Source organism: Protomyctophum bolini (assembly GCF_963924005.1).
Source record: "Protomyctophum bolini genome assembly, chromosome: 5".
Classification (NCBI taxonomy): Eukaryota; Metazoa; Chordata; class Actinopteri; order Myctophiformes; family Myctophidae; genus Protomyctophum; species Protomyctophum bolini.
Window position 1 is genome coordinate 20,970,757 of NC_137866.1, and position 23,364 is coordinate 20,994,120.

A 23,364-nucleotide genomic window follows, 5' to 3' on the forward strand; every position below is an offset into this window, starting at 1 on the left:
TTTGACAGATGAGATACACAAGCAGAACCTCTTCACCAGCCAAACCACAGGTGGAGTGACTTTCATATAGGACTACAAGGAGAGAGGAGGAGTGGACTACAAGGAGAGAGGAGGAGTGGACTATACAAGGAGAGAGGAGGAGTGGACTATACAAGGAGAGAGGAGGAGTGGACTATACAAGGAGAGAGGAGGAGTGGACTATACAAGGAGAGAGGAGGAGTGAACTAGAGAGAGTCAGCATGTCAACGACAGCCACTATGGGGCCTGGGGAGATGGCGAACAGCGCGGTGGAATTCTACCCCAAGGGGAAAAGGGGAGGTGGAGGGCGGGCAGATGGGAACGGAAAAACAGGGGGAGAGTTCGGGGTCACGGTGATGGAGCTACGTGAGCTGATGGAGCTACGAGGCCCAGATGCCATCCAGACCATCCAGGAGAACTATGGAGACACAGAGGGCCTCTGCCAGAGAGTACAGTCCAATACCGTTGATGGTGAGTAGACACTATAGACACTCAATGGATGGATGAGTGGGTACATACATGGATGGGTGGAAGGATACCAGGTGGGTGGTTGGTTACATGGATGGGTGGAAGGATACCAGGTGGGTGGTTGGTTACATGGATGGGTGGAAGGATACCAGGTGGGTGGTTGGTTACATGGATGGGTGGAAGGATACCAGGTGGGTGGTTGGTTACATGGATGGGTGGAAGGATACCAGGTGGGTGGTTGGTTACATGAATGGGTGGAAGGATACCAGGTGGGTGGTTGGTTACATGGATGGGTGTACATGGGTACATGGAATGGATGGATGTATGAACAGACAGATGGATGGATGGAGGCAGTGTAAAAAATCTACAATTGTGTTTTCTTTTGAGAGTGATGGAAAAGTGTTTGGTGCCCAGAGCCACGGGAAGAAATTTACAGTAAAAAGTGTTTGGTACCCAGGGCTACGGGAAGGTATTTACAGTAAAAAGTGTTTGGTGCCCAGGGCCACAGGAAGTTATTTACAGTAAAAAGTGTTTGGTGCCCAGAGCCACAGGAAGGTATTTACAGTAAAAAGTGTTTGGTGCCCAGAGCCACGGGAAGGTATTTACAGTAAAACGTGTTTGGTGCCCAGAGCCACGGGAAGGTATTTACAGTAAAACGTGTTTGGTGCCCAGAGCCACGGGAAGGTATTTACAGTAGGAGGTGCTGAACGTTTAGGAGGGGGTGCGCGTGCTAACACGCAGAAAAGTGGCTATTACTTTCCCTCTCCACACGCAAGTTATATATGAACAAACTGATACAGGCAACTAACCAGGATAAAGCACTGATAGCATATTTATTAGGCCTAGTAACAGAATTAAATTATTATTATTTTTCCTCTCCGGTTAGGGCAGTGCCTGGGGGGCCCCCCCCAGTGCCTGGCCCCCCCCCCCAGCACCCCTACTTCCCTCAGCTGTGGGTGTGGCTTATTTGTAGTTGAATTATTATATGACGTTGGACTTCACTGATCATTTGTTTGTGCAAAGTTTATAATCGAATCCAATTAAACTGAGTTAATCAGAGTGCTGACCTCCGACAAGCCGTGACATGCATCCATACCACACCCCCTTTTAGAAAAAGGTTCAAGAGTATTTTATTCATTAATTTACTTTATGTTAATACTGTATATTCTTGCGTGTGTGCATGGCCGCAATAGTCAACCGACACGTCATTGCCGGTTGACATTCCAAAAATTGTCCAGGAGTAAAATGGGCTGACTCACTGCCAAGCTAATGCAATTCAGAAGTTATGAAAAGTGAATCAGTTCGTCTTTGCCCCATGACAATATTTCTTTAATTATGCATCCAGGCTATGGGATCAGCTTCTCTCTGAAGGCTATGACCCGGATCTAGCCAATCACAGAGACACAGACATACAAGTTATCTGGGTGCGAGCCGACGAACCGGCAACCAGATGAGTGGGCATGCAGGGCACCTCAGTGTTAGATAGGACCATTTTTTCCAAAATGTAAAAAAAATAAAGAATAAATGTATGTTTTGGAAAATGGATGGTCTGAAATAATATAGGCCTGACGTCGAAATTTAAAGAGATTCAAAGATTTATGCCGCATTTTCACGATTTCTCAGAAATAGCAGACCTGCACGCTCGTAGCGCGCGACTCGCTATTAGCTTGTAGATCTGCTATTTTTAGCTAAAGTATAACATAATGCTTAGTTAAAACACCAAAAGGGGTTCCCGCCCAGAATGGGTTACATGATTTTAACTTGAACATTTAACATTTAAGGCCTAATATAGCCTAGTAATATTTCAACAATTGCCATTGCCAATTATATGCCATTTAAAACAATAAGTTGAAGGGTAAATGTAGGTCTGATAATGATGTATCGTGCATATTCAAATCATAAATACTTAAGTATTTGGTCGATAAACACCTACGTTTCACACTTCACAAGCATGCATGTATGCATACGCACATGTACACGCACACACACACACACACACACACACACACACACACACACACACACACACACACACACACACACACACACACACACACACACACACACACACACACACACAGGTCTGCGGTGTGATAATCACTCACCACACTTTGTCAACTAATGTGTAACCTAGCAACACTACAGCTAAGAGAGATGTTGTCTGCGGGGAGAGAGAGAGAGAGAGAGAGAGAGAGAGAGAAAGAGAGACTGATGACAAATACAGTACATGTACATGAAATGGGGAAAAAATAGTGTCATTGAATGTGTCTACATATGTACAGTATACTGTATATGAGACTTTTGTGCATGCAGGTTATAGTCAGGGGGAGGCAGAGAGGGGGATGGGTAGACTGAGAGACAGAGAGTTGATTGGTATATGGTTACAGCAAGTCTGTGTTGAGTGTTGTTCATTTGATACAGACCTCCACAGCCCAATCATGCACACCTACACGCACGCACGCACAGACACAGACGGTGCACGCACGCACACACGCTGCACAGACACGCTGCACACACACGCTGCACACACACACACACACACACACTCACACACACACACACACACACACTCACACACTCACACACACACACACACACACACACACACACACACACACACACACACACACACACACACACACACACACACACACACACACACACACACACACACACAGAGTCAGGTACCCGACCCGTTGCACAGTTGGCAAACACCCCACAAATACACACAGTAAACAGTCTCGTTTTTCACAAACTACAAAATAGTGTACAGTATTTTGTTGCAACAAAATTAAAAGTATAGAAACGTTGGTGATAGGTATAATTAAACCACGTTATATTATGCCGATTCAGTACACAGCAAGATCATCCAATTATTCCATAATTCCATGCGCTCCAGCTTGCAATAGGCCTATAGCAGGTTATATGCCTTGTTGGGAATTCTGTCAATGAAATTCCTCATTCAAGGTTCTCACAAATAAGCCAGTTGGATTAATGCAATTCACCACATGAACCCTATAGCATCCTTATTCCGGGCATGTCATTATAATTTGAGAAAATCGGTTAACATTTGCCAAAAATAGCCGACATTGCGTCCATAGGCGGACTTTGAACTTGACGCCAGGGGGTGTGACTGCTTGGCGAGCGACCCTGATTTTTTTAACCTTTATTTTATTATTTTAGCGTTTTTACAATGCCCTAACCCCTAAAAATGAGTTATTTAGGTAGTACAGCAGCTCACACACATACACACATGCACTACAGCTGTACAGCGAGTCATCATATCATGATAAGAGAGATGATTACAAACTACAGTCAGAAGCCAGAAGTTAAGTTTAAAAAAATAAAAATAAATAAAAACCTTTTTTTTGCCAGGGGGTGCAGTGCCCCCCCTGCACCCCCAAAGATCCGCCCATGGACTCAGGATCTAAAATGTCTCAATAGAAGAGCAGGGAGACCAAATACAACCACCCCACATGTACTAACTAGTCCATATACCCGTTCGGGGATATGACATATGTATATACCTCTCTCTCGGCTCTCTCTCTCTCTCTCTCTCATTATTCGCCTCTGACACGTTATATATAACGGGTGTTAGCCAATCACAGTGCAGAGAATGGCACACCTTCCAACCAACCAAAATAAAACTTGAACCTTTTATACACATCGTTTCAAAAGGCCACACAGAACTATACACGCTGTGTTGTGTATACAGTGGGCCGGGTGTGACACGCAGTCCTGACTCGCGTATAAAGAGGACCCACGCTGAACAACAAACAGAAATATGACATGCAGAACGGAGTGGACAATCAATCGGATAAAGTCCGATATACGGAGGATGAGATCCCACACACACGCACACGTTCACCGATATGGATATACCCCGCCGGCACTGCAGTGTCAGACCATTATACACACATTTAAGAGAGATAGAAAGGAGGAGGAGAAATGATGATGAGAGTGGTGGTGGTGGAGAGGGGCGAGAGGGGGGCCGCTGAAGAAAAGCTAGAACAGCTTGCCGCATTGTCAAGGACACATCAAGGGGAGATTGAGAGAGGGAGAACGAGAGAGAAAGAGAGATGGGGGGGGGGGGGTTGCAAAATGTGAGAGATAGTGGAAAAAGGAGCACGTACAGTACAGTACAGTACAGTACAGCGAGCATGGAGGGACAGATGAAAGAGAAAAACGGAGGGAGAGGAACGGCAACGGAAAGTGTACTGAAGGCAGGATGCAGCAAGCTCCCATTACTTAACATACTGTATAGGACAGTTCTCCTTATAGTTTCTACCTGTCTCTCTCTCTCTCTCTCGCTCGCTCTCTCTCTCTGTGTCTCTCTCTCTCCTTTCTGAAGCCTGTCAAAAGCTGTCATATTGCCACACAGAAACACTGGCAATGACGGATGATGACTCCATGCAGTCAAGCATGGAGTCATCCTAGGATGATGTCTCAGAGTACACGCACGCACACGCACACACGCACGTGACGCACGCACGCACGCATGCACGCTCACTGCACAGGGACTGCTGAGACTGCCACTGAATTTGGCCAACCGTGGCCTGTGAATTGCCATTCCCCCTCGTCGACAACCAATCGCAAAAATCCAAGCTCCAAAAGTCCAGAGCTGTGCATGGTGGAGTGACATCACCTGTTGCTGGGCAGAATCACCCAGGGGCAGGAAGGAAGGAAGCCCATGCAGGACCTGATATTGTCATCTCCATGGAAACTGACTCAGCGCAGGGGCGAGGTGGTATAAGGGGGAGTGAGGGTACAGACGGAAGTAGACATGAGGTGAGGGGTCTTGAGGTGAGGAGAGACGTGAGAGTGAACTATAAGCCGGTTGTTGAGGTAAAACAAATAGTGAGGGATGTTTCTTTTCTTCATACTGGTGGTAAACTATAGAACTTTGGCCTGCCTTTTGCTATATGTGTCTGTGATTGAGTCAGTGTGTTGCTCCGTGTGTGATAATGTGAACTCTGTCTTGTCTGTCCGTCCGTCCGTCCGTCTGTCCGTCTGTCCGTCCGTCCGTCCGTCCCAGGTCTGAGCGGGGACCCAGCGGACCTGGAGCGCAGGGTCCAGACGTTTGGCCAGAACTTCATTCCGCCGAAGCAGCCCAAGACCTTCCTGGAGCTGGTGTGGGAGGCCCTGCAGGACGTGACGCTCATCATCCTGGAGATCGCCGCCATCATCTCCCTGGGCCTCTCCTTCTACCAGCCCCCGGGAGACGAGAGCGAGGGTGAGTGGAGGGAGAGGGAACATTTTTTCATTTCAGGAAAATGAAACATATGTTGAAATGAAGAAAACCTTATAACGTTTAAAACAATGCAATACCGCCCCATCAAAGTTGGTATTTTGAACTTATTATCAATCAACTTGCATGAGAGGGGTAGAGGTGGTGGAGTTAGCTGCTTTAGCAGACAGTTTGAGGGTCCAATGGAGTTAGAGGTTTTGTCCCGAGCACTTTTTGATACTTGTCATTGGTTCAATTTTTTTTTAATCCAACACACAGATGTAAAGGGTGTTCAATAGCATTGATTTATGAAAATAACAATAATCCTCAAAAATGGATTCAGGTGGTTTCCTCCTGACAGTTAATGATTCATCTTTCAACTGGTCTTTTTCCCCCACAATAACCATTCCATATAAAAGTTTTTTGACAACTTCTCTAAACACCCTATATATAGAAATATATTGGAAATGTATTTACTAATGTATTTTTACAGTTAATAAATAATACTGTTTATGTCAACTTGTCGTCGCATTCCAAAATAACCTTGCGGGTGCTATAGGCTATAGCGATGTTGCCAAAAACCACAAAACAAGTTTAGATCGTTTTGAAACAAAATTATTCAAAAGTAGAACCCACATGAATGAGAGAAGCAGAATGAATCTCAAGCAGCCATTATTATATATTATACTATAAATATTATATTATTATTATGTCCTCAACTGTCTGGGAAGTGAAAGAGAATGCTAGAGAGACAGGAGCTGAAATTCCCTAAAAGTGAATCTTCACTTTTAGCAAAAAAACCCCAAATTTCGGAGTTCGGAGAGCAAGGCAAATTCTCCTGAATGGTCTGGAGAGGCCAGTTTTTTTGAGTGGTGCAACCACTCCAAGGAACAGCAATGTCCGTGTTCACCTATGCGCCTATGTGACGTTAACCTACCTATATGTGACTATGAGCACCAGTATGACTATTAGTACCAGTAGGGGCGCTGTTGTGCCAGAAACAGAGAGAGAGATAGTGCTGCTAATATAATGAGAGAGAGAGAGAGAGAGAGAGAGAGGGGAGAGAGAGAGGGGAGTTGCACCACTCAGTTCACACGGGTGTGATTTTTTAAATTATTTACAGACAGGGAGGCTCGAGCCCCCTTTGATGTCTATATGTGCACGTGCCTTGTCCACCCACCCATCCTTCCGTCTGTCCGTCTCCTCGCCCGCAGCGTGTGGGCAGGCGGAATCGGGCGCCGAGGACGAGGGCGAGGCGGAGGCCGGCTGGATCGAGGGCGCGGCCATCTTGCTCTCGGTGGTGTGCGTGGTCCTGGTCACGGCGTTCAACGACTGGTCCAAGGAGAAGCAGTTCCGAGGTCTGCAGAGCCGCATCGAGCAGGAGCAGAAGTTCACCGTGGTGCGCAAGGGGAACGTCATCCAGATCCCCGTGGCTGACCTGGTGGTGGGAGACATGGCCCAGATCAAATACGGTAAGGAACCCAGGGATGTGCTGTTTACCTTTAACCTGACCTGGTGGTGGGAGACATGGCCCAGATCAAATACGGTAAGGAACCGAGGGATGTGCTGTTTACCTTTAACCTGACCTGGTGGTGGGAGACATGGCCCAGATCAAATACGGTAAGGAACCCAGGGATGTGCTGTTTACCTTTAACCCTCTAAAACCCGCATTCATTTCTACTTGCAAAAAATAGATTTCAACCTTACTACTACTTTGTACTACTATAGGACTCAGACTAAAAAATATGTTAAAAAAACAAAAAACAATAAAGGAAAAATGTATAATAATTATATACCGTAATAATTATATAATAATATAATAAATTAATTATTTACATTTTGGGGATATCTTTCACAATAATGAATAAAACATGTTCTAGACATTCTAATGATCACAAAAAAACATATATTACAATTATTGTACCTACTTTTATGAGGGTAAAGGTCAAAAGTCTTAGGTTAAAAAAAAATCAAAATCGTCCAGACATTATTCTTTCTTTTTATTTGTGTGAATTTCAGCCTCTGGGGGGGTATTTATATGCCAATATCATGACCAATGGCATTGAAATGGCATTGCAATGAACATCACAGATTTTTAGGTGAAAAAAGAACAGAAAGAAATAATAATAATTTAGTAATTCATTAAAATAAAATTCTTGCTAAAAAGCAACTGGGTCTTACTTAGAGGGTTAACCCTCTAAGACCCAGCGTTGCTTTTTAGCAACAATTTTATTGTATGTGTAATGGAGACCAATGGTCCTTTGCCTAATTAGTAACTCTCCTCACCTGGTAGCCTCACCAGGGTAGTTATGAGGTGCTTAGTTTGGTCAGAGTCAGTTCAGTTCAAGCCAACACACGGTCAAGAGCTCTCTCACTGCATGTTGAGTTAACCCTTTCTCTCAGGCCTTGGACAGGATAAGTCTGTAAGTTTGTGTGTTATTTGTTAAACTTCTTGGCTCTTAAAGCAATATGCTTGTAAGTTGAATGTTGAATGCATTTAGTACAGTAGTACAACATGTTCTTTTTGTAATCATGTGTGATGCATACAAATAACTAATGTTTGGTTTATGATTGTACAGTATATGACACCAATGTTGTGTTTTCTATTTTTTCTGTATTGCAGTTTTACAAATTTAAGTTATCACCAGTAAAGAACCTAAACCAAGTCACTGCCTTTTGGAGCTTTATTGGGAACTTTGTTAGCTGTCTGCCAAGCCATACAGACTGTACACCAAAAGTATAGTAAGGGATGAACCAATGGATGTCCTGTTTGCTATAGACAGTGTTTCCCCAAATTGGGGGTCTGGACTCCCCCAAATTATTTTGTGGGGCCCTCAGATGATTATCTTAATGTGCAACATGGTTTTCTCACTCAACAGTGAGTGAGAAGTGCATTTACAGGACAGGTTATCTGCACATTTCTAAAGTGACAATTGAATGACTTTTAAGACCTTTTTAACCCATTCTTGTTTGGTGTTCTAAATTAACCCTTCTGGACGGGAACCCCTCTTGGGGTTCTGTACACTGTGTACAGTATGTACAGTATTCCAAAAAATTTAAAAATAATGATGCTGCTATATAAATATTTGAAATATTTCAGAAAACTTATAGGTCATGATTTAGAAGACTTTTTTTTTTAGAATCGAACCGGCCTCAGTCCAAAATGGGTTAATATCAAATTGGCTAAATTGTCAAATATTTGAAGTTTTTCAGAAAACTTAGGTCAGGAGTGGTCCAGGCACCTTGGCCGGTAATCCAGTCTGGCAGTGTGCCGCGGGTTCGACTCCCGATCCCGAAGGCCTTTACTGCATGTCTTCTCCCCCCCATCGCTCTCCCCAATTCCTGTCAGCCTATTGCCATAAAAAAATATTAAATAAAGGCAAAAGCCACACAAAAAAAACATTACAAAAAAAAAAGGTACACAGACAGACAGACAAGACGGTTAAAACAGTTTCTATGACAACGGGTATTGCATACCAGCTTCCCAACTTGCATCGTTCCCCAGTAGGTCAGTGCAGGCCGACAGCGACGGGCACAGGGTTTAGGGTTATAAACCCTGTTTAGGGTTTAGGGTTATAAACCCTTATAATCTTACTCTGATCTCTATATCTTTTCTCCAGGGGACCTGTTGCCAGCTGATGGTGTCCTGGTCCAGGGCAACGACCTGCAGATAGATGAGAGCTCCCTCACCGGAGAGTCTGACCATGTCAGAAAGTCTGCAGACAAGGACCCCATGCTCCTCTCAGGTTGGTTCCAATTAATACTTTTCCACAATTATTTTGTAGCTTGATATTCAGGGACTGATTAACCCCCACAAGGGCCCCTGGGCCGGTACCTGTTTTTTGTGTTTTTATCAAATCTTTTACCTAAATGTAACAAAATCAATGGCCAATGAAGGTCCCTAGGAGCTTTTTCCAGGGCCTAAAACTCATTACAGAGCATTACATTTTCCCTGGGAGCCAAGGGCCCCATGGGCCACGGCCACATTGGCCCAATGGCTAATTTGGCCCTGTTGATATTACAGGTAATATATAATATTTGGTTTTAGGAAGTGCCTTGTATAAACTATGTGTTTAGGTCTGTGCACAGCATACATTAAACCTCATTTTACATAGGGTGACTGAACAAAACCAAACCTAGACTATAGGTTCCGCCCTTCCCCACTCAAGCCAATGCATTATTAGTTAATCAGTCTCCCAACTGTTGCCTCCCACAATTTTCAACTGTTTCCGTCATACATTCCGTCAGGATCACTATAAATCTCTGAAAATGATTAAGCGATATAAAGCGGAGTGACACCTTCCCCACGTCCGTTTCATCTTTACAGTCACACTCATTTATCTGAATAAAACTAATTTCCTATACAAAACAGATGATAGCTTCCTGTCTCGGATTTCGGGAGGTGTATAGTTCCAAGATTCTATATAGCATTTGGAGATTGTGGAATAGTGGCGAGAGTCATCATCACTATTCATCATCCAACTGTGTTGCGACTAACCAAACGTTAAACTCTGACCATTGTCAATTGCGCTTTAATGTTTGTTTAACTAATTCTGTGTATAGGAGGGGCTAGTGCCCCTCAAAAACTGTATCGCCTTTCCCCCCATTCCAGCCCTTGATGCTGAGGGCCAAGCAGGGAGGCATTGGGCCCCGTTTGTATAGTCTTTGGTATATGACCCGGCCCTGGGGATTGAACCCCCCCGGACCACTTTACTACGCTGGTGTAAATAAACCTGAACGTACGCGTGCATGTATTGTGTTTAGGTACCCATGTGATGGAGGGCTCTGGGAGGATGCTGGTGACCGCTGTGGGAGTCAACTCTCAGACAGGCATCATTTTCACACTGCTGGGTGCCGGAGAGATAGAGGAGGAAGAAAGTAAAGAAAAGAAAGGTGAGAAAGAGCAGGAACTCTGGGGTATTTTTTTAAAATGTTTTTTGTGTTCATAATGAATAAACAATGCAGGGACTTTATTTGTGCATCTACTATGATTATTTATATTGTATAGAATTGATGGTATTTTTGTGTGTGCTATGGCAAACATTGGTCATCCATCATTCATGTCCGCTGAATTGAAAACATGAGTGAGCGAGCCAAAAGTCCTTTGCACTGCAGAGTTTCCGGGTATAGCTTGTTGTCTCGTCTCCTGCAGCGATCGTTTTCAATCTGCCCGCGTTTCACATTGTCGTATATAGATTTTGCATTTGTTAATGCATCACAAGGATAAATGTCTTTGTTCCTCCAAGTGGGACGGACGGAAGGAGAACTGACTAAGAGGTCTTATCCGAACGTGCACAAGGTGCCGACAGAGAGCTGACATTTAGATGCTGACTCCTCTCCTCACATGTCTCCACCCCCCCCCCCCCCATGAATACTGCAAACTGCTCTCCCAAATGTTCTAGTCATTTTACATCTGTGTGCGTGCATGTGAGAAAGAGGGCGAGAGAGAAAGAGAGAAGGGGGAGAAAGAAAGAGATACTGCATGTACACACATGCCTGACTGATGTCAAATAAGCGCTTCAACATGTAAACACACCAGTTTAACCTCATGGTTAATTTAATTTAATTTAACACACTCACACACTCGCACGCACGCACACACATACACACACACACACTCCCATCTGAGAATGAGGCTGCAGATTGCAGAGAGAGAGCTAGCTAGAGCTAGCTAGAGAGAGAGAGAGAGAGATTCAGGGAAGGCGGCATTAGCCTTTGTTTTGCAAGTCAACATGGCAGACCACATTCAGACCAGCCTCAGCAAGCGCGCACACACACACACACACACACACACACACACACACACACACACACACACACACACACACACACACACACACACACACACACACACACACACACACACACACACACTAAAAGGCACTTAAACGTTGATGCCATTACTGGTAGTGCACTCACCTCCATCCATATATACCGCGCAGTAAGTACTTGTTGCCCACGTGCAGGAGAATGCATTGGCATTCAGAAATATAGAGGAAAGGTTAGCAAGTGTGTGGTGACCCACCCTCCCTTCAAACCCACGCACACCCATCTACATATACAGGAAACTTTGACATATTGATCCTGATTGATATTGACATATTACTATATTTGTCATACCGGTATTCATTATTTTATCTCACACTGATGGGCTGCCACGTATTGTGTGTGTATAATCTGCTGTTTTGTGGTTGCTTTTTGTCTCCCTGCCCTGGGACGAGAGGCAAATGAGCTAACTAACTAGCTGCAATCACTTTTAATAGTGGGCTGTCCCTGTAATAATAAACAATTAATGAATGGTGGTAAATTGTTTGCGGCGCGCTCAGCGCAGCAGCAGCCTCGGAGGACAGGACTGTTAAGACACTCGTTTACTGGAGATGTTCCATAATTCATAGAAATGTCACAACTTTGTCTTCATGTAGAGGAGCTTTGCTAACAGGACTGTGTGGTGCATGTTGTTGCCCCTTTTGCTCAGCCTTTCTATTCAAAATGGAGGAAATCTGCTGCCATAAATGTTTCCTTTTTGGGGTGGGAACCCCATTTGGTGTTTCAAGCATTATGTTGTACTTTAGCTATTGAAAAATAGCGGATCTACAAGCTCATAGCTTGTGGGTCTGCTATTTTTTTTTAATCGGGAAAATGTGGCGCAAATCTTTGAATACGTATTCTTTCAGAGCCAAAGTTTTTAACTAAAATCTTTGCTTCTGGGAGGGAACAACATATTTTCAGATGGTGGTCGGCGGCCAATTACATATAATATTGGGGGTCCTTGACATGAAAATGTTTGAGAACCACTGACACAGAAACATGGGTTTTTCAGAAAACTGTCAGGATTAAACGACATTTGTAGAATCGTTCCCAGGTCTAAATGGGTTAATGTAGTCGCACTACAAAATTCAAACATTTGAAGTCTTTCGCGCTTAACATTATCTTCTCACATGAACACCCCCGAATCCCCTGCTTTCTCACACGTTCTCTACCGACCCGCCCGCCCCACAGAGGAAAAGGCAGAGTTTCTCTGCGCTACAGATGACTGTCACAACACAGTGACCAATGGTACGTTAGATTATCCAGCTGTTTGTCCTGCCCTTTTCACACTCCTAAGCCAATGAGTGAACCCCTAGTGAACCGTGCAGTGACATTGACCAAACCAAATCCCTACATAAATATTATTATGTATGTGTCCGTCGTTTTCTTTTGACCCCGTCACCCGTATCCCTTGTTGTGAAGTACGTGGGCCGTTTGATTTTTGGCAGTTTTGTTTGAAAGTGTCCTCGGATCAGAAATACTATTCAAGTATTTAGGATCACGGTTTGTAGACATATGTATGCATCTGAATACCCTTACGCCACAATTTCTCTCTCTCCCTCAGGAAAACAACCTGATGGAGCTGTGGAGAATAATCAGAACAAAGGTACTGAAGCTCATGGTGTGTGTGTGTGTGTGTGTGTGTGTGTGTGTGTGTGTGTGTGTGTGTGTGTGTGTGTGTGTGTGTGTGTGTGTGTGTGTGTGTGTGTGTGTGTGTGTGTGTGTGTGTGTGTGTGTGTGTGTGTTTGTTAAGGCTGTACCCTAGCCCTTATTTTAGGACTCGAACTTCGGCAGGAATTTTCTAGTGAACATTCGGACCAATCATGACAAACACAATTTTTCGGGCCAAACAAAGAATTAGAAAGTAGATAAAACGGCAGGTTACAACACGTTTTGTTCTTCTTTGTAATTATTTGGTCCAAAATGTGTGTTGTCATGATTTGTCACGACAAGAGTTGGCTTCGTACGACGCTTAAAGGTCTTTAAATAAGTTTTGAAATGCCTATGGAGAAAATGAAATGGAGAATAATTTCCTGGGCCACTCGTCGTTCTGAAAGGGGGAGGGACTGTGACGCTCTATTGTGCAAAAAGATGCCTGTTTAACAGATTAAATGTAATCAGCAGGGCGCAGCAGGGAATCGAACCCCATCCCAGTAAACCAGGAGCTCCATGCCTGTGCCAAAGTGCTTATTTTGCGATGCAACGCAAAAACCTACCCTAGGAGTAGGAGCCCTACCCTACCAGCCCTACCCTACCAGCAGCAAAGAATACAAAAACAGATACTTACCGTGAACCATCACGTTCTTCTGCAGATGACAGGCAGTGTCCACAAATTAGGTGAAATGAGGTGAAATGACAGAACCGGCCGAAATTGTGGCAGTCGACGCAAAAGACGCAACGCAAACGAGTGCAACAGCAGGCAGCCCGACGCGACGCAACCGCAGGAAGCCGGAACGCAAATGCAAACGAGAGCAACACCATCACTACCCTGCAGAACCACACCAGCGACAGCAAAGGACAATAAACAAGATTTGTACTCACTGCGCAGCAAGCAGCTCTTCCCAGCAGCAGCTATAGCGTACAGTTCCTACCTCAATGTCTTGTGCAGGGAGGGGGGCATCGGTCTGGGACACTTCACATGGGCTCCAGGGTGGGGGTCCTCGGAAGCCTAAATTGGTGGGGCTGTGGGGCCCACGGACATGGCTCGTCTCAGGGTCCAGGGCTTGGTGCTGCCTACACCACTGGTGCAGTGACTCTTCATATTCTGGAATTACATGAAGAGAAAAGATAAGTGTCATTAGTGTTATGTAGGCCTACATTACATTAGAAACACATGTGGCTGTATAGCCTTGTCAGCCCCCACAACCCATATTTTACAACTTATCATCCCTCCCCCATTATTTTATAATATATATAATTATATAACATAACATATATTAGAATAGAATACATCAATATTAATTATTAAACCAAAAGTTCAAACATAAATCGTAAATCAAATGCTTTCAAAATAAACAAACAGTTAACCAGTTGATCCAAGTTAATGACACCAAGCCTATATGACTCACCAGAGTAACCAAGGATTGTCACAGTGAACAGGAACCTGCTGCTGCCAAACATTTCCGCCATCTTGCATAGGTGGAAGTGGGAGTGGGGAGTGTAGGAACTGATGTCACCTTTATACTGCCTTGATTGACAGTTGACATGGGTTGCCATTTGCGGGTTGCCATGTTGGCTGGGTTACACTTACATTTTTATTATATATACATTTTCCCCCAACACACACGCACACACACACACACACACACACACACACACAGACAGGCAGACAGACAGACGCAACAGCGCAGCGAGAGAGAGAACTAACCTTTTTCTCAAATTGTGCCGTGCTGGTGTGTGTGCGTGTGTGTGTGGGTGTGTGTTTGTTGCTGATTGGCTGATTGGCTGCAGGCCCATCACCAAATTAATGTGCACAGGGGATTTTGGAGAGGGACAGCACAACAAGGAGATAGACATAACTTCTGACAGGAATGCACAAGAAACTTACTTTTTAACATATATAACACTAGAATTTCGTGCGCGCTACGCGCGCACTCATCCCAGAGCTACTTCGCCACGCACTATGGGAAGAAATAAATGGCGGGAGTTGACTCCACATGTAGTAACGGATGGGTTATTGGAAATGTACCATTGTTTTGTCCTGAATATTTCCACAGCCTAATTACTAAAGGATTGTGACTGTGGGACACACATACAGTCTGACATACAATAGGCTACACGTGTGCACAGTGAATAAACAATGACCTATATGCCCAGAGTTCTTAAATTAACATAGTTGGATTTTAACAGAAAGACAATGCCATAAATCAGTCAAAGTAAGTGACCGACTCAACAGTAGGCCTAGCACACAGCATGCAAGGCAGCGATGCATGCATGCAAACATGTTTGTCCAGCTGAGATTTAGTGTCTCCAACTCTCTGTGGAAGAGGTTGCACATGACCTGTACGGCCACACTGAGGCGCTCCAACACAAACACAGACACAAAACAACACCACGCTGTTTGTCCAGTTGACTCAAATCAACACCAATACCTAGCCTGTTTGTCCAAAACACACTATCTGCTGGCCACGTTTCTACGTTGCCACAACCTAATGTTAGTAACAAATGTAGGGGAGAGCCGCCAAGGTTGTAACGCTTCACGGTTGTAACATGGACGTTATCTCTTGATTGGTCAACGCCACCATGACGCCATCGCGTCAGTATGTGTGCAGCAACGTACTCTACGTGGCCAGGAAGTTTGAAGTGTTTACCTGTGTCCTACGGGGAGTTATTGGCGAAAATCTGACTTTTTTCAAAATGCGTATAATTTTACACCTGGAGTATATGTGTGCTGCATTTTTTTTCTTTGGTTTTGGTGAATAAAAATCCACATGGATGTCTTCATGCTTATGTTCTTCATTAGTTTGCATCGTGTTTAGACGGAATTCACGTTCATTCTGGTCTGTAAGCAACGGCAAAGAAAACGTGCAAAAGCGGGTCATTTGTAACATGTGTTACAAATGGTCCGCTTCCATTCAATGCCATTGTATGTAATATTTACATATTTGACATATTGGCCTATATTATATGTTCTAAATTTGTATTGTATTGTGTAGTGTATTCTAAAATTAGTTTAGGGTTGTATAACATTGTACAACTCAATCAATCAAACTTTTGTTTAATCAATGTATTGCCCCATTGAAAAAAAAGAAAAGCCCAAACTGGTACACCCGATACTATTTCATATTTCCCTTATGTTTGATACATTTTCTTATCACATCCATGGTATGAAAACAATGCTAAGGAGTTGCTTCAATGAAATATAATTGCTTTAAGCTGAAAACGATATGTTTAATAGTGTTTTTTAGCGTTGTTACATTTATCATGCATGCCGTTACAATTAATCCGATATGCGCAGCAAATGTAACACTGAAACAGCGTCCACGTTCGGTTTAATAACTCCCGACCTGTTTTATAAAAAAAATAACTTGAAGTGGTTTATGGTAGCTGACATGTCCGTTGCCTGAAAATATTACATGTGTAGCTAAACGGATGTGTGAGTAAAAAAATGAAACGTGCAAAATGTTACATCCTTGGCGGCTCTCCCCTATTAGTTTACTCACAGCACAGCACCGTCACTCCTGTCAGTTATTTCGTCCTAATGACTTGAAGTGGTTTATGGTAGCTGACATGTGTAGGTCCGTTGCCTGAAAATATTACATGTGTAGCTAAAAGGATCTCTGAGTAAAAAAATGAAACGTGCAAAATATGTTCTAAAATTGTATTGTATTGTGTAGTGTATTCTAAAATGTGTTTAGGGTTGTATAACATTGTACAACTCAATCAATCAAACGTTTGTTTAATCAATGTATTGCCCCATTGAAAAAAAAGAAATGCCCAAACTGGTACACCCGATACTATTTAATATTTCCCTTATGTTTGATACATTTTCGTATCACATCCATGGTATGAAAACAATGCTAAGGAGTTGCTTCAATGAAATATAATTGCTTTAAGCTGAAAACGATATGTTTAATGTTGTTTTTTAGCGTTGTTACATTGATCATGCATGGCGTTACAATTAATCCGATATGCGCAGCAAATGTAACACTGAAACAGCGTCCACGTTCGGTTTAATAACTCCCGACCTGTTTTATCAAAAAAATAACTTGAAGTGGTTTATGGTAGCTGACATGTGTAGGTCCGTTGCCTGAAAATATTACATGTGTAGCTAAACGGATCTCTGAGTAAAAAAATGAAACGTGCAAAATGTTACATCCTTGGCGGCTCTCCCCTATTAGTTTACTCACAGCACAGCACCGTCACTCCTGTCAGTTATTTCGTCCTAATAACTTGAAGTGGTTTATGGTAGCTGACATGTGTAGGTCCGTTGCGTGAAAATATGACATGTGTAGCTAAACGGATCTCTGAGTAAAAAAATGAAACGTGCAAAATATGTTCTAAAATTGTATTGTATTGTGTAGTGTATTCTAAAATTAGTTTAGGGTTGTATAACATTGTACAACTCAATCAATCAAACGTTTGTTTAATCAATGTATTGGCCCATTGAAAAAAAAGAAATGCCCAAACTGGTACACCCGATACTATTTAATATTTCCCTTATGTTTGATACATTTTCGTATCACATCCATGGTATGAAAACAATGCTAAGGAGTTGCTTCAATGAAATATAATTGCTTTAAGCTGAAAACGATATGTTTAATGTTGTTTTTTAGCGTTGTTACATTGATCATGCATGGCGTTACAATTAATCCGATATGCGCAGCAAATGTAACACTGAAACAGCGTCCACGTTCGGTTTAATAACTCCCGACCTGTTTTATCAAAAAAATTACTTGAAGTGGTTTATGGTAGCTGACATGTGTAGGTCCGTTGCCTGAAAATATTACATGTGTAGCTAAACAGATCTCTGAGTAAAAAAATGAAACGTGCAAAATGTTACATCCTTGGCGGCTCTCCCCTATTAGTTTACTCACAGCACAGCACCGTCACTCCTGTCAGTTATTTCGTCCTAATAAGTTGAAGTGGTTTATGGTAGCTGACATGTGTAGGTCCGTTGCGTGAAAATATTACATGTGTAGCTAAACGGATCTCTGAGTAAAAAAATGAAACGTGCAAAATATGTTCTAAAATTGTATTGTATTGTGTAGTGTATTCTAAAATTAGTTTAGGGTTGTATAACATTGTACAACTCAATCAATCAAACGTTTGTTTAATCAATGTATTGGCCCATTGAAAAAAAAGAAATGGCCAAAGTGGTACACCCGATACTATTTAATATTTCCCTTATGTTTGATACATTTTCTTATCACATCCATGGTATGAAAACAATGCTAAGGAGTTGCTTCAATGAAATATAATTGCTTTAAGCTGAAAACGATATGTTTAATGGTGTTTTTTAGCGTTGTTACATTTATCATGCATGCCGTTACAATTAATCCGATATGCGCAGCAAGTGTAACACTGAAACAGCGTCCACGTTCGGTTTAATAACTCCCGACCTGTTGTGTGTAAGTAGCGTGGTTAAAAGGCCGTGTGTTTCTGTTGTAAGCAACTCATGTTAGGTCTGCGCACACTGTATGTTGCTATGGCAACCTGTCATGAAATGCTGCTGACGTTAGCATGTGTGCTATCAGGCAAAAGCTGAGATAGATATGCAACTACTACTGGGGAAAATGTCATACAAAACACAACACCTAATTTCGGAATGTTATTGTGACCTATTGAGCACAAACAGACCATCATGATTTGCTTGCTGGACCTATAATTAATTAATTTGCATTAAATGTCCACTCGCCCATCCAAAAGAAAAGCAAGATGGCTGCGACAGAGTGCGAGCTCGACGGACAGAACAGAGCTGGTGACGTAAGAGGCAGGGTGTTGCCAGGTTTGCGAATTGTAAGCGAGTTGTAGTGTATGTAAGTAGCGTGGTTTAAAGGGCTTGTTTGTGGGCTTGTTGGGCTTGTTTTTGACCGTGTTGGGGCAGCAGTGATTCCGTGTTCCGTGTAGGAAAACCTCATAAAAGTAATATTTGCAGAGTAAATAAGACACTTGAACGGCTAAAAAATAGCCTATGTCAGTTCGGGGAGCGTGCCGAATTTATTTTGCATATAGAGATGTGTGGTGAAAGTGTGGTTCGGTCGGAGATAGAGTTCCAAGAATGAGTATGGGTACCACTTTTCCCATGTATAGTAGATTGTCGCCGAGATATATTTTCGAGTTAATAAAAAAGGAAAAAAAAAAAAAAACTAATGGTTCAAACCCATTAATTAAGATTTGAGTGCCAACCCTAACGAGCGAACATTCGAACCTTGAATGTTTGGGGACAGCCTTAGTGTGTGTGTGTGTGTGTGTGTGCGTGCACGTGTGTGTATATGAATGAATGAATGAATTTATTTAAGTGTCATGCCACCTCTTCATGACACCTTTTCATACAGTTACAATTATTCAGGTATCAGTTATATGTATTGTGTGTGTGCGTGCGTGTGTGTATGCGTGTGCGCACACACATAATATGGTATGTCCGCACGTCTGTATCCGTCCTGTATTTGTATACATGTGTGTGTGACGTGCGTGCGTGGCCGTTTCAGCCAAGAAGCAAGACGGGGGTGTTGCCATGGAGATGCAGCCGCTGAAGAGCGCAGAGGGAGGGGAGGTGGAAGACGAGAAGAAGAAGAAGAGCAACGTTCCCAAGAAGGAGAAGAGTGTCCTTCAGGGAAAACTCACCAAACTGGCGGTTCAGATTGGCAAAGCCGGTGAGTCCTTATATATGCTACACAAACTAAACTTTATTTACTTTGATATACTGTTATGTTGTTTTGATTTGTTGTATGCTGTGTCGTACGCCAAAGTGCTTTAGGGCATGGGTTCCCAAAGTGGAGTCCTCCGGGGACCCCTGGGGGTACCTGAGGGAGTTCCAGGGGGTACCTAGCTCAATTAGAGATAGTTAGGAACCAAATGGACCCTTATGGGTCTGTTAAATTAACAGTGGTTTTATAAATTGGGGTACCAGAGAGAGAAATTCCATTAAACCGGGGGTCCGTCTCTGCTAGAGCCGTATAAGAATCCTCCCTTATCGGGGTCACTGGCATAAGTTTTCAAATGGGGGGTCCGTTGGCCTAATAAATGTTGATTTGGGGGTCCTTGACACGAAACAGTTTGGGAACCACTGCTTTAGGGGTGGCCGCAGGACCATGAGGTTAATTAGTTCTCTCAGAGAGAAGCCCAGTCCATGCTCCTTCCGACCTCCAAACTGTTCTTTGGAGGGAGTTCTCTTGGTAAAATCTAAGCATATTCACCAACAATTAAGAGTAAACAGGTAAAGAAACAGATACAACGTTGGAGAGGATGTGGAGATGTAAATGTGGACCACTCACTGTTTTGTAAATGTCCCAAAATGTACCAATGGAGTGCAAAGTGTTGTATTTATAGGAAAGTTGATGGAGGAAAAGATACAAGAAGAGGATAGATATCTGGTAAAAAGAAATTAGTTGATTGAAGAAATAATCTCATGGAGAAACTGACACATCGATATGAGACTTGCTGTCACGGTGTGAGTCAAGTTGAGGATAGGACCCAAACGCAGAATGTGAGGCAGAGGCAGGGAAAGTCAAGTTCAGTGTTTTTATTGCAACCAGGAGTCCAGGTACAGCAAGTCAAAAACACTAGAGGTAGAAGGAACAAAACTAGGAACACGGGGAAAACTATACTGGGAAAACTAGGGGATCAAACAAGCAAGGCATCAAGGCTACAAAAATACTCACAGGCAACAAAAACAACAAACCAACGGAGAACTGAAAACACAAGGGTACATAAATAGACAAGGACTAACTAGACACAGGTGAAATACAACAGACAAATCAACACAGGGATTGGCTGGGAGAATAACAGGACACAGGTGGGGAACACTACACTAATCACAGGGTTAGACAAGGCAGGTAAACATGGGCAACACAGGAAACCAAGAGACAAGGAACATAGGGAAACACATCAGGGTGACAGAACAGGTCACGGATCATGACACTTGCAAGAAGAACAAATGAATGATAAATGGTTGAAATGGGCAATATTCAAGGCCGAACATAAAGATTAGGTATGGGTGACTTTAAGGAACAAAGGAAAATGTCTAGGACTATATGATGAAAGTATGGAAGTTTTAATCTGCAACGTCGACTTTTTTATTTTGTGTTTTGTTGTGTGTGTTTTCCTTAATTTTTTTTTTTTATGTTGTTTATTGTTGGCGGCGGTGGCTCAGGAGTAGAGTGGCCGGATGGTAACCGCAAGGTCGCCAGTTCGAACCCGGGCTCCCCCAGAGTTGGTGTCAAAGTGTCCTTGAGCAAGACACTGAACCCCTAATTGCTCCCGATGTGCTGGTTAACCGGTGCCTTGCATGGTTTCCGCTGCCATCGGTGTATGAATGTGTGTGTGACTGGGTGAATGTAATGCACAATCTATGTAAAGCGCCTTGGATAAAGGCGCTATATAAATGCACCATTTACCATTGTTTCAAAAAATGAATTCATTTTTAAGTGACAAAAAAAAGGCTTAGGTTAAAATCATTAGCACATAAATAACTAAAAACACTTTCTGGGGCTGAGGTTAGAAACTAAAAACACTTGGTAGCAAAGCTGCTTTCCGGGGCTGAGGTTAGAAACATTTCTCTCTGCTCTCCTTGTCTTTTGAATCCATGTGGTTGAGTATACTGTAGGCCTATTCCTGGTTGACGTATTGCATGAAGCTCAAAGTGTAACATCACCTCTGTCCAAATGAGCTTTCAGTCATTTTATGGATTACAGCTTTAAATGAACATTGTTTTAATTGACAGTGAATTAATATTGGCATCTGCAGCCGCTCACACGCTAATTACTGTACAACTGCAAGCCACAAACGTTTACTATCTGGAAACCGCTTTTACATCACTAAAATGATTACAATTATAGCTTTTAAATGCCAAAAAATTTGACAATTCAACCCACTGTAGATCAGCTGTTTTCTTTTTTAATGTGGGTCACTGTGACCCACATTAACACATGAACACAAAACTGTGACCGGGTCACGTGTTCATGAAATTGTCCAATATATTAGACATAAAGTTACACCGAAATATAATTGGATGCTTGGTTTACAGGATGTGAATTTTCAATGTTTTTCATAACTGTTAGCCAAAGCTTGTTCCACACCACACTGCCTACTTGTATTGTGCAAGAGAGAATGGGCAAGAATTATTGTGACTGATTAATTGTGAATATCTTTAAACAGGCCTGGTGATGTCAGCGATCACGGTGATCATCCTGGTTCTTTACTTTGTCATCGAGACGTTTGTCGTGGAAGGTATGTCCATTTGAATTTGACACGCATGCACGCACGCACGCACGCACGCACACACAGACACACACACACACACACACACACACACACACACACACACACACACACACACACACACACACACGCGCACGGACTCATAAGCTTTCCCTAGCTGTCAGTAAATTTAAACTTTTCTTTTTTTTTACTGTGCTCAGTGTGCTGTCAAATGTTTATAATTAAGCTTAATAACAAGTTGTATTATAGGCTCTAAGCTATGTTTAACCCATTCTGGGCGGGAACCTCTTTTGGTGTTTTAACTATAAGCATTATGTTATACTTTAGCAATTGAAAAATAGCAGATCTACAAGCTCAGAGCTTGTAGGTCTGCTATTTTTGAAAAATCGTGAAAATGCGGCACAAATCTTATTTCGACGTCGGGCCTAAATAAATGGGGTAAAGTAGTCAAAGTTTGATGTTAGAGTGGGATAGACTGGTGTTGTGTTTGTGTTGCTACAGGTCGTGTGTGGATGGCAGAGTGCACTCCGGTCTACGTGCAATACTTTGTCAAGTTCTTCATCATCGGAGTCACCGTGCTGGTGGTCGCTGTGCCTGAGGGCCTCCCACTTGCTGTCACCATCTCTCTGGCTTATTCTGTTAAGGTACGCATATGTGTGTGTGTGTGTGTGTGTGTGTGTGTGTGTGTGTGTGTGTGCGTGTGCGTGCGTGCGTGCGTCAGATCTGGTTCAAATAGTGCAAATAATTGAAAATGTTCCTATATTTATCTACTAGCTAAAGCTGGAGTAATGCAATGCCAGCAACGCATGCAGTGAAAGTTTAGGCTGTCTGAAAGCCGATTAATTTCATCCGATGTTGCAGCCTGCACCGTCAGGTGCCCCAAGTAGGTTAGAAATGCTAAGAATTGCCTGACCCAGATCTGTGTGTGTGTGTGTGTGTGTGTGTGTGTGTGTGTGTGTGTG

At 43.0% G+C, this 23,364-nt stretch overlaps 1 protein-coding gene across 1 annotated transcript in view; it reads left to right on the forward strand.

Moving 5' to 3' along the window:
- Positions 1-239: 239 nt before the first annotated feature.
- atp2b3b (ATPase plasma membrane Ca2+ transporting 3b) overlaps positions 240-23,364 on the forward strand; it is a gene marked incomplete at both ends in the record, with an annotated part of 53,025 nt that continues 29,900 nt past the window's right edge. Inside the window, 9 exons of the mRNA XM_080762820.1 lie at positions 240-489; positions 5,522-5,719; positions 6,928-7,185; positions 9,334-9,459; positions 10,478-10,606; positions 13,086-13,127; positions 19,672-19,836; positions 22,340-22,411; positions 22,904-23,046. Coding sequence (XP_080618946.1) covers positions 240-489; positions 5,522-5,719; positions 6,928-7,185; positions 9,334-9,459; positions 10,478-10,606; positions 13,086-13,127; positions 19,672-19,836; positions 22,340-22,411; positions 22,904-23,046 — 1,383 coding nt within the window. The remainder of the gene's footprint in view (positions 490-5,521; positions 5,720-6,927; positions 7,186-9,333; positions 9,460-10,477; positions 10,607-13,085; positions 13,128-19,671; positions 19,837-22,339; positions 22,412-22,903; positions 23,047-23,364) is intronic.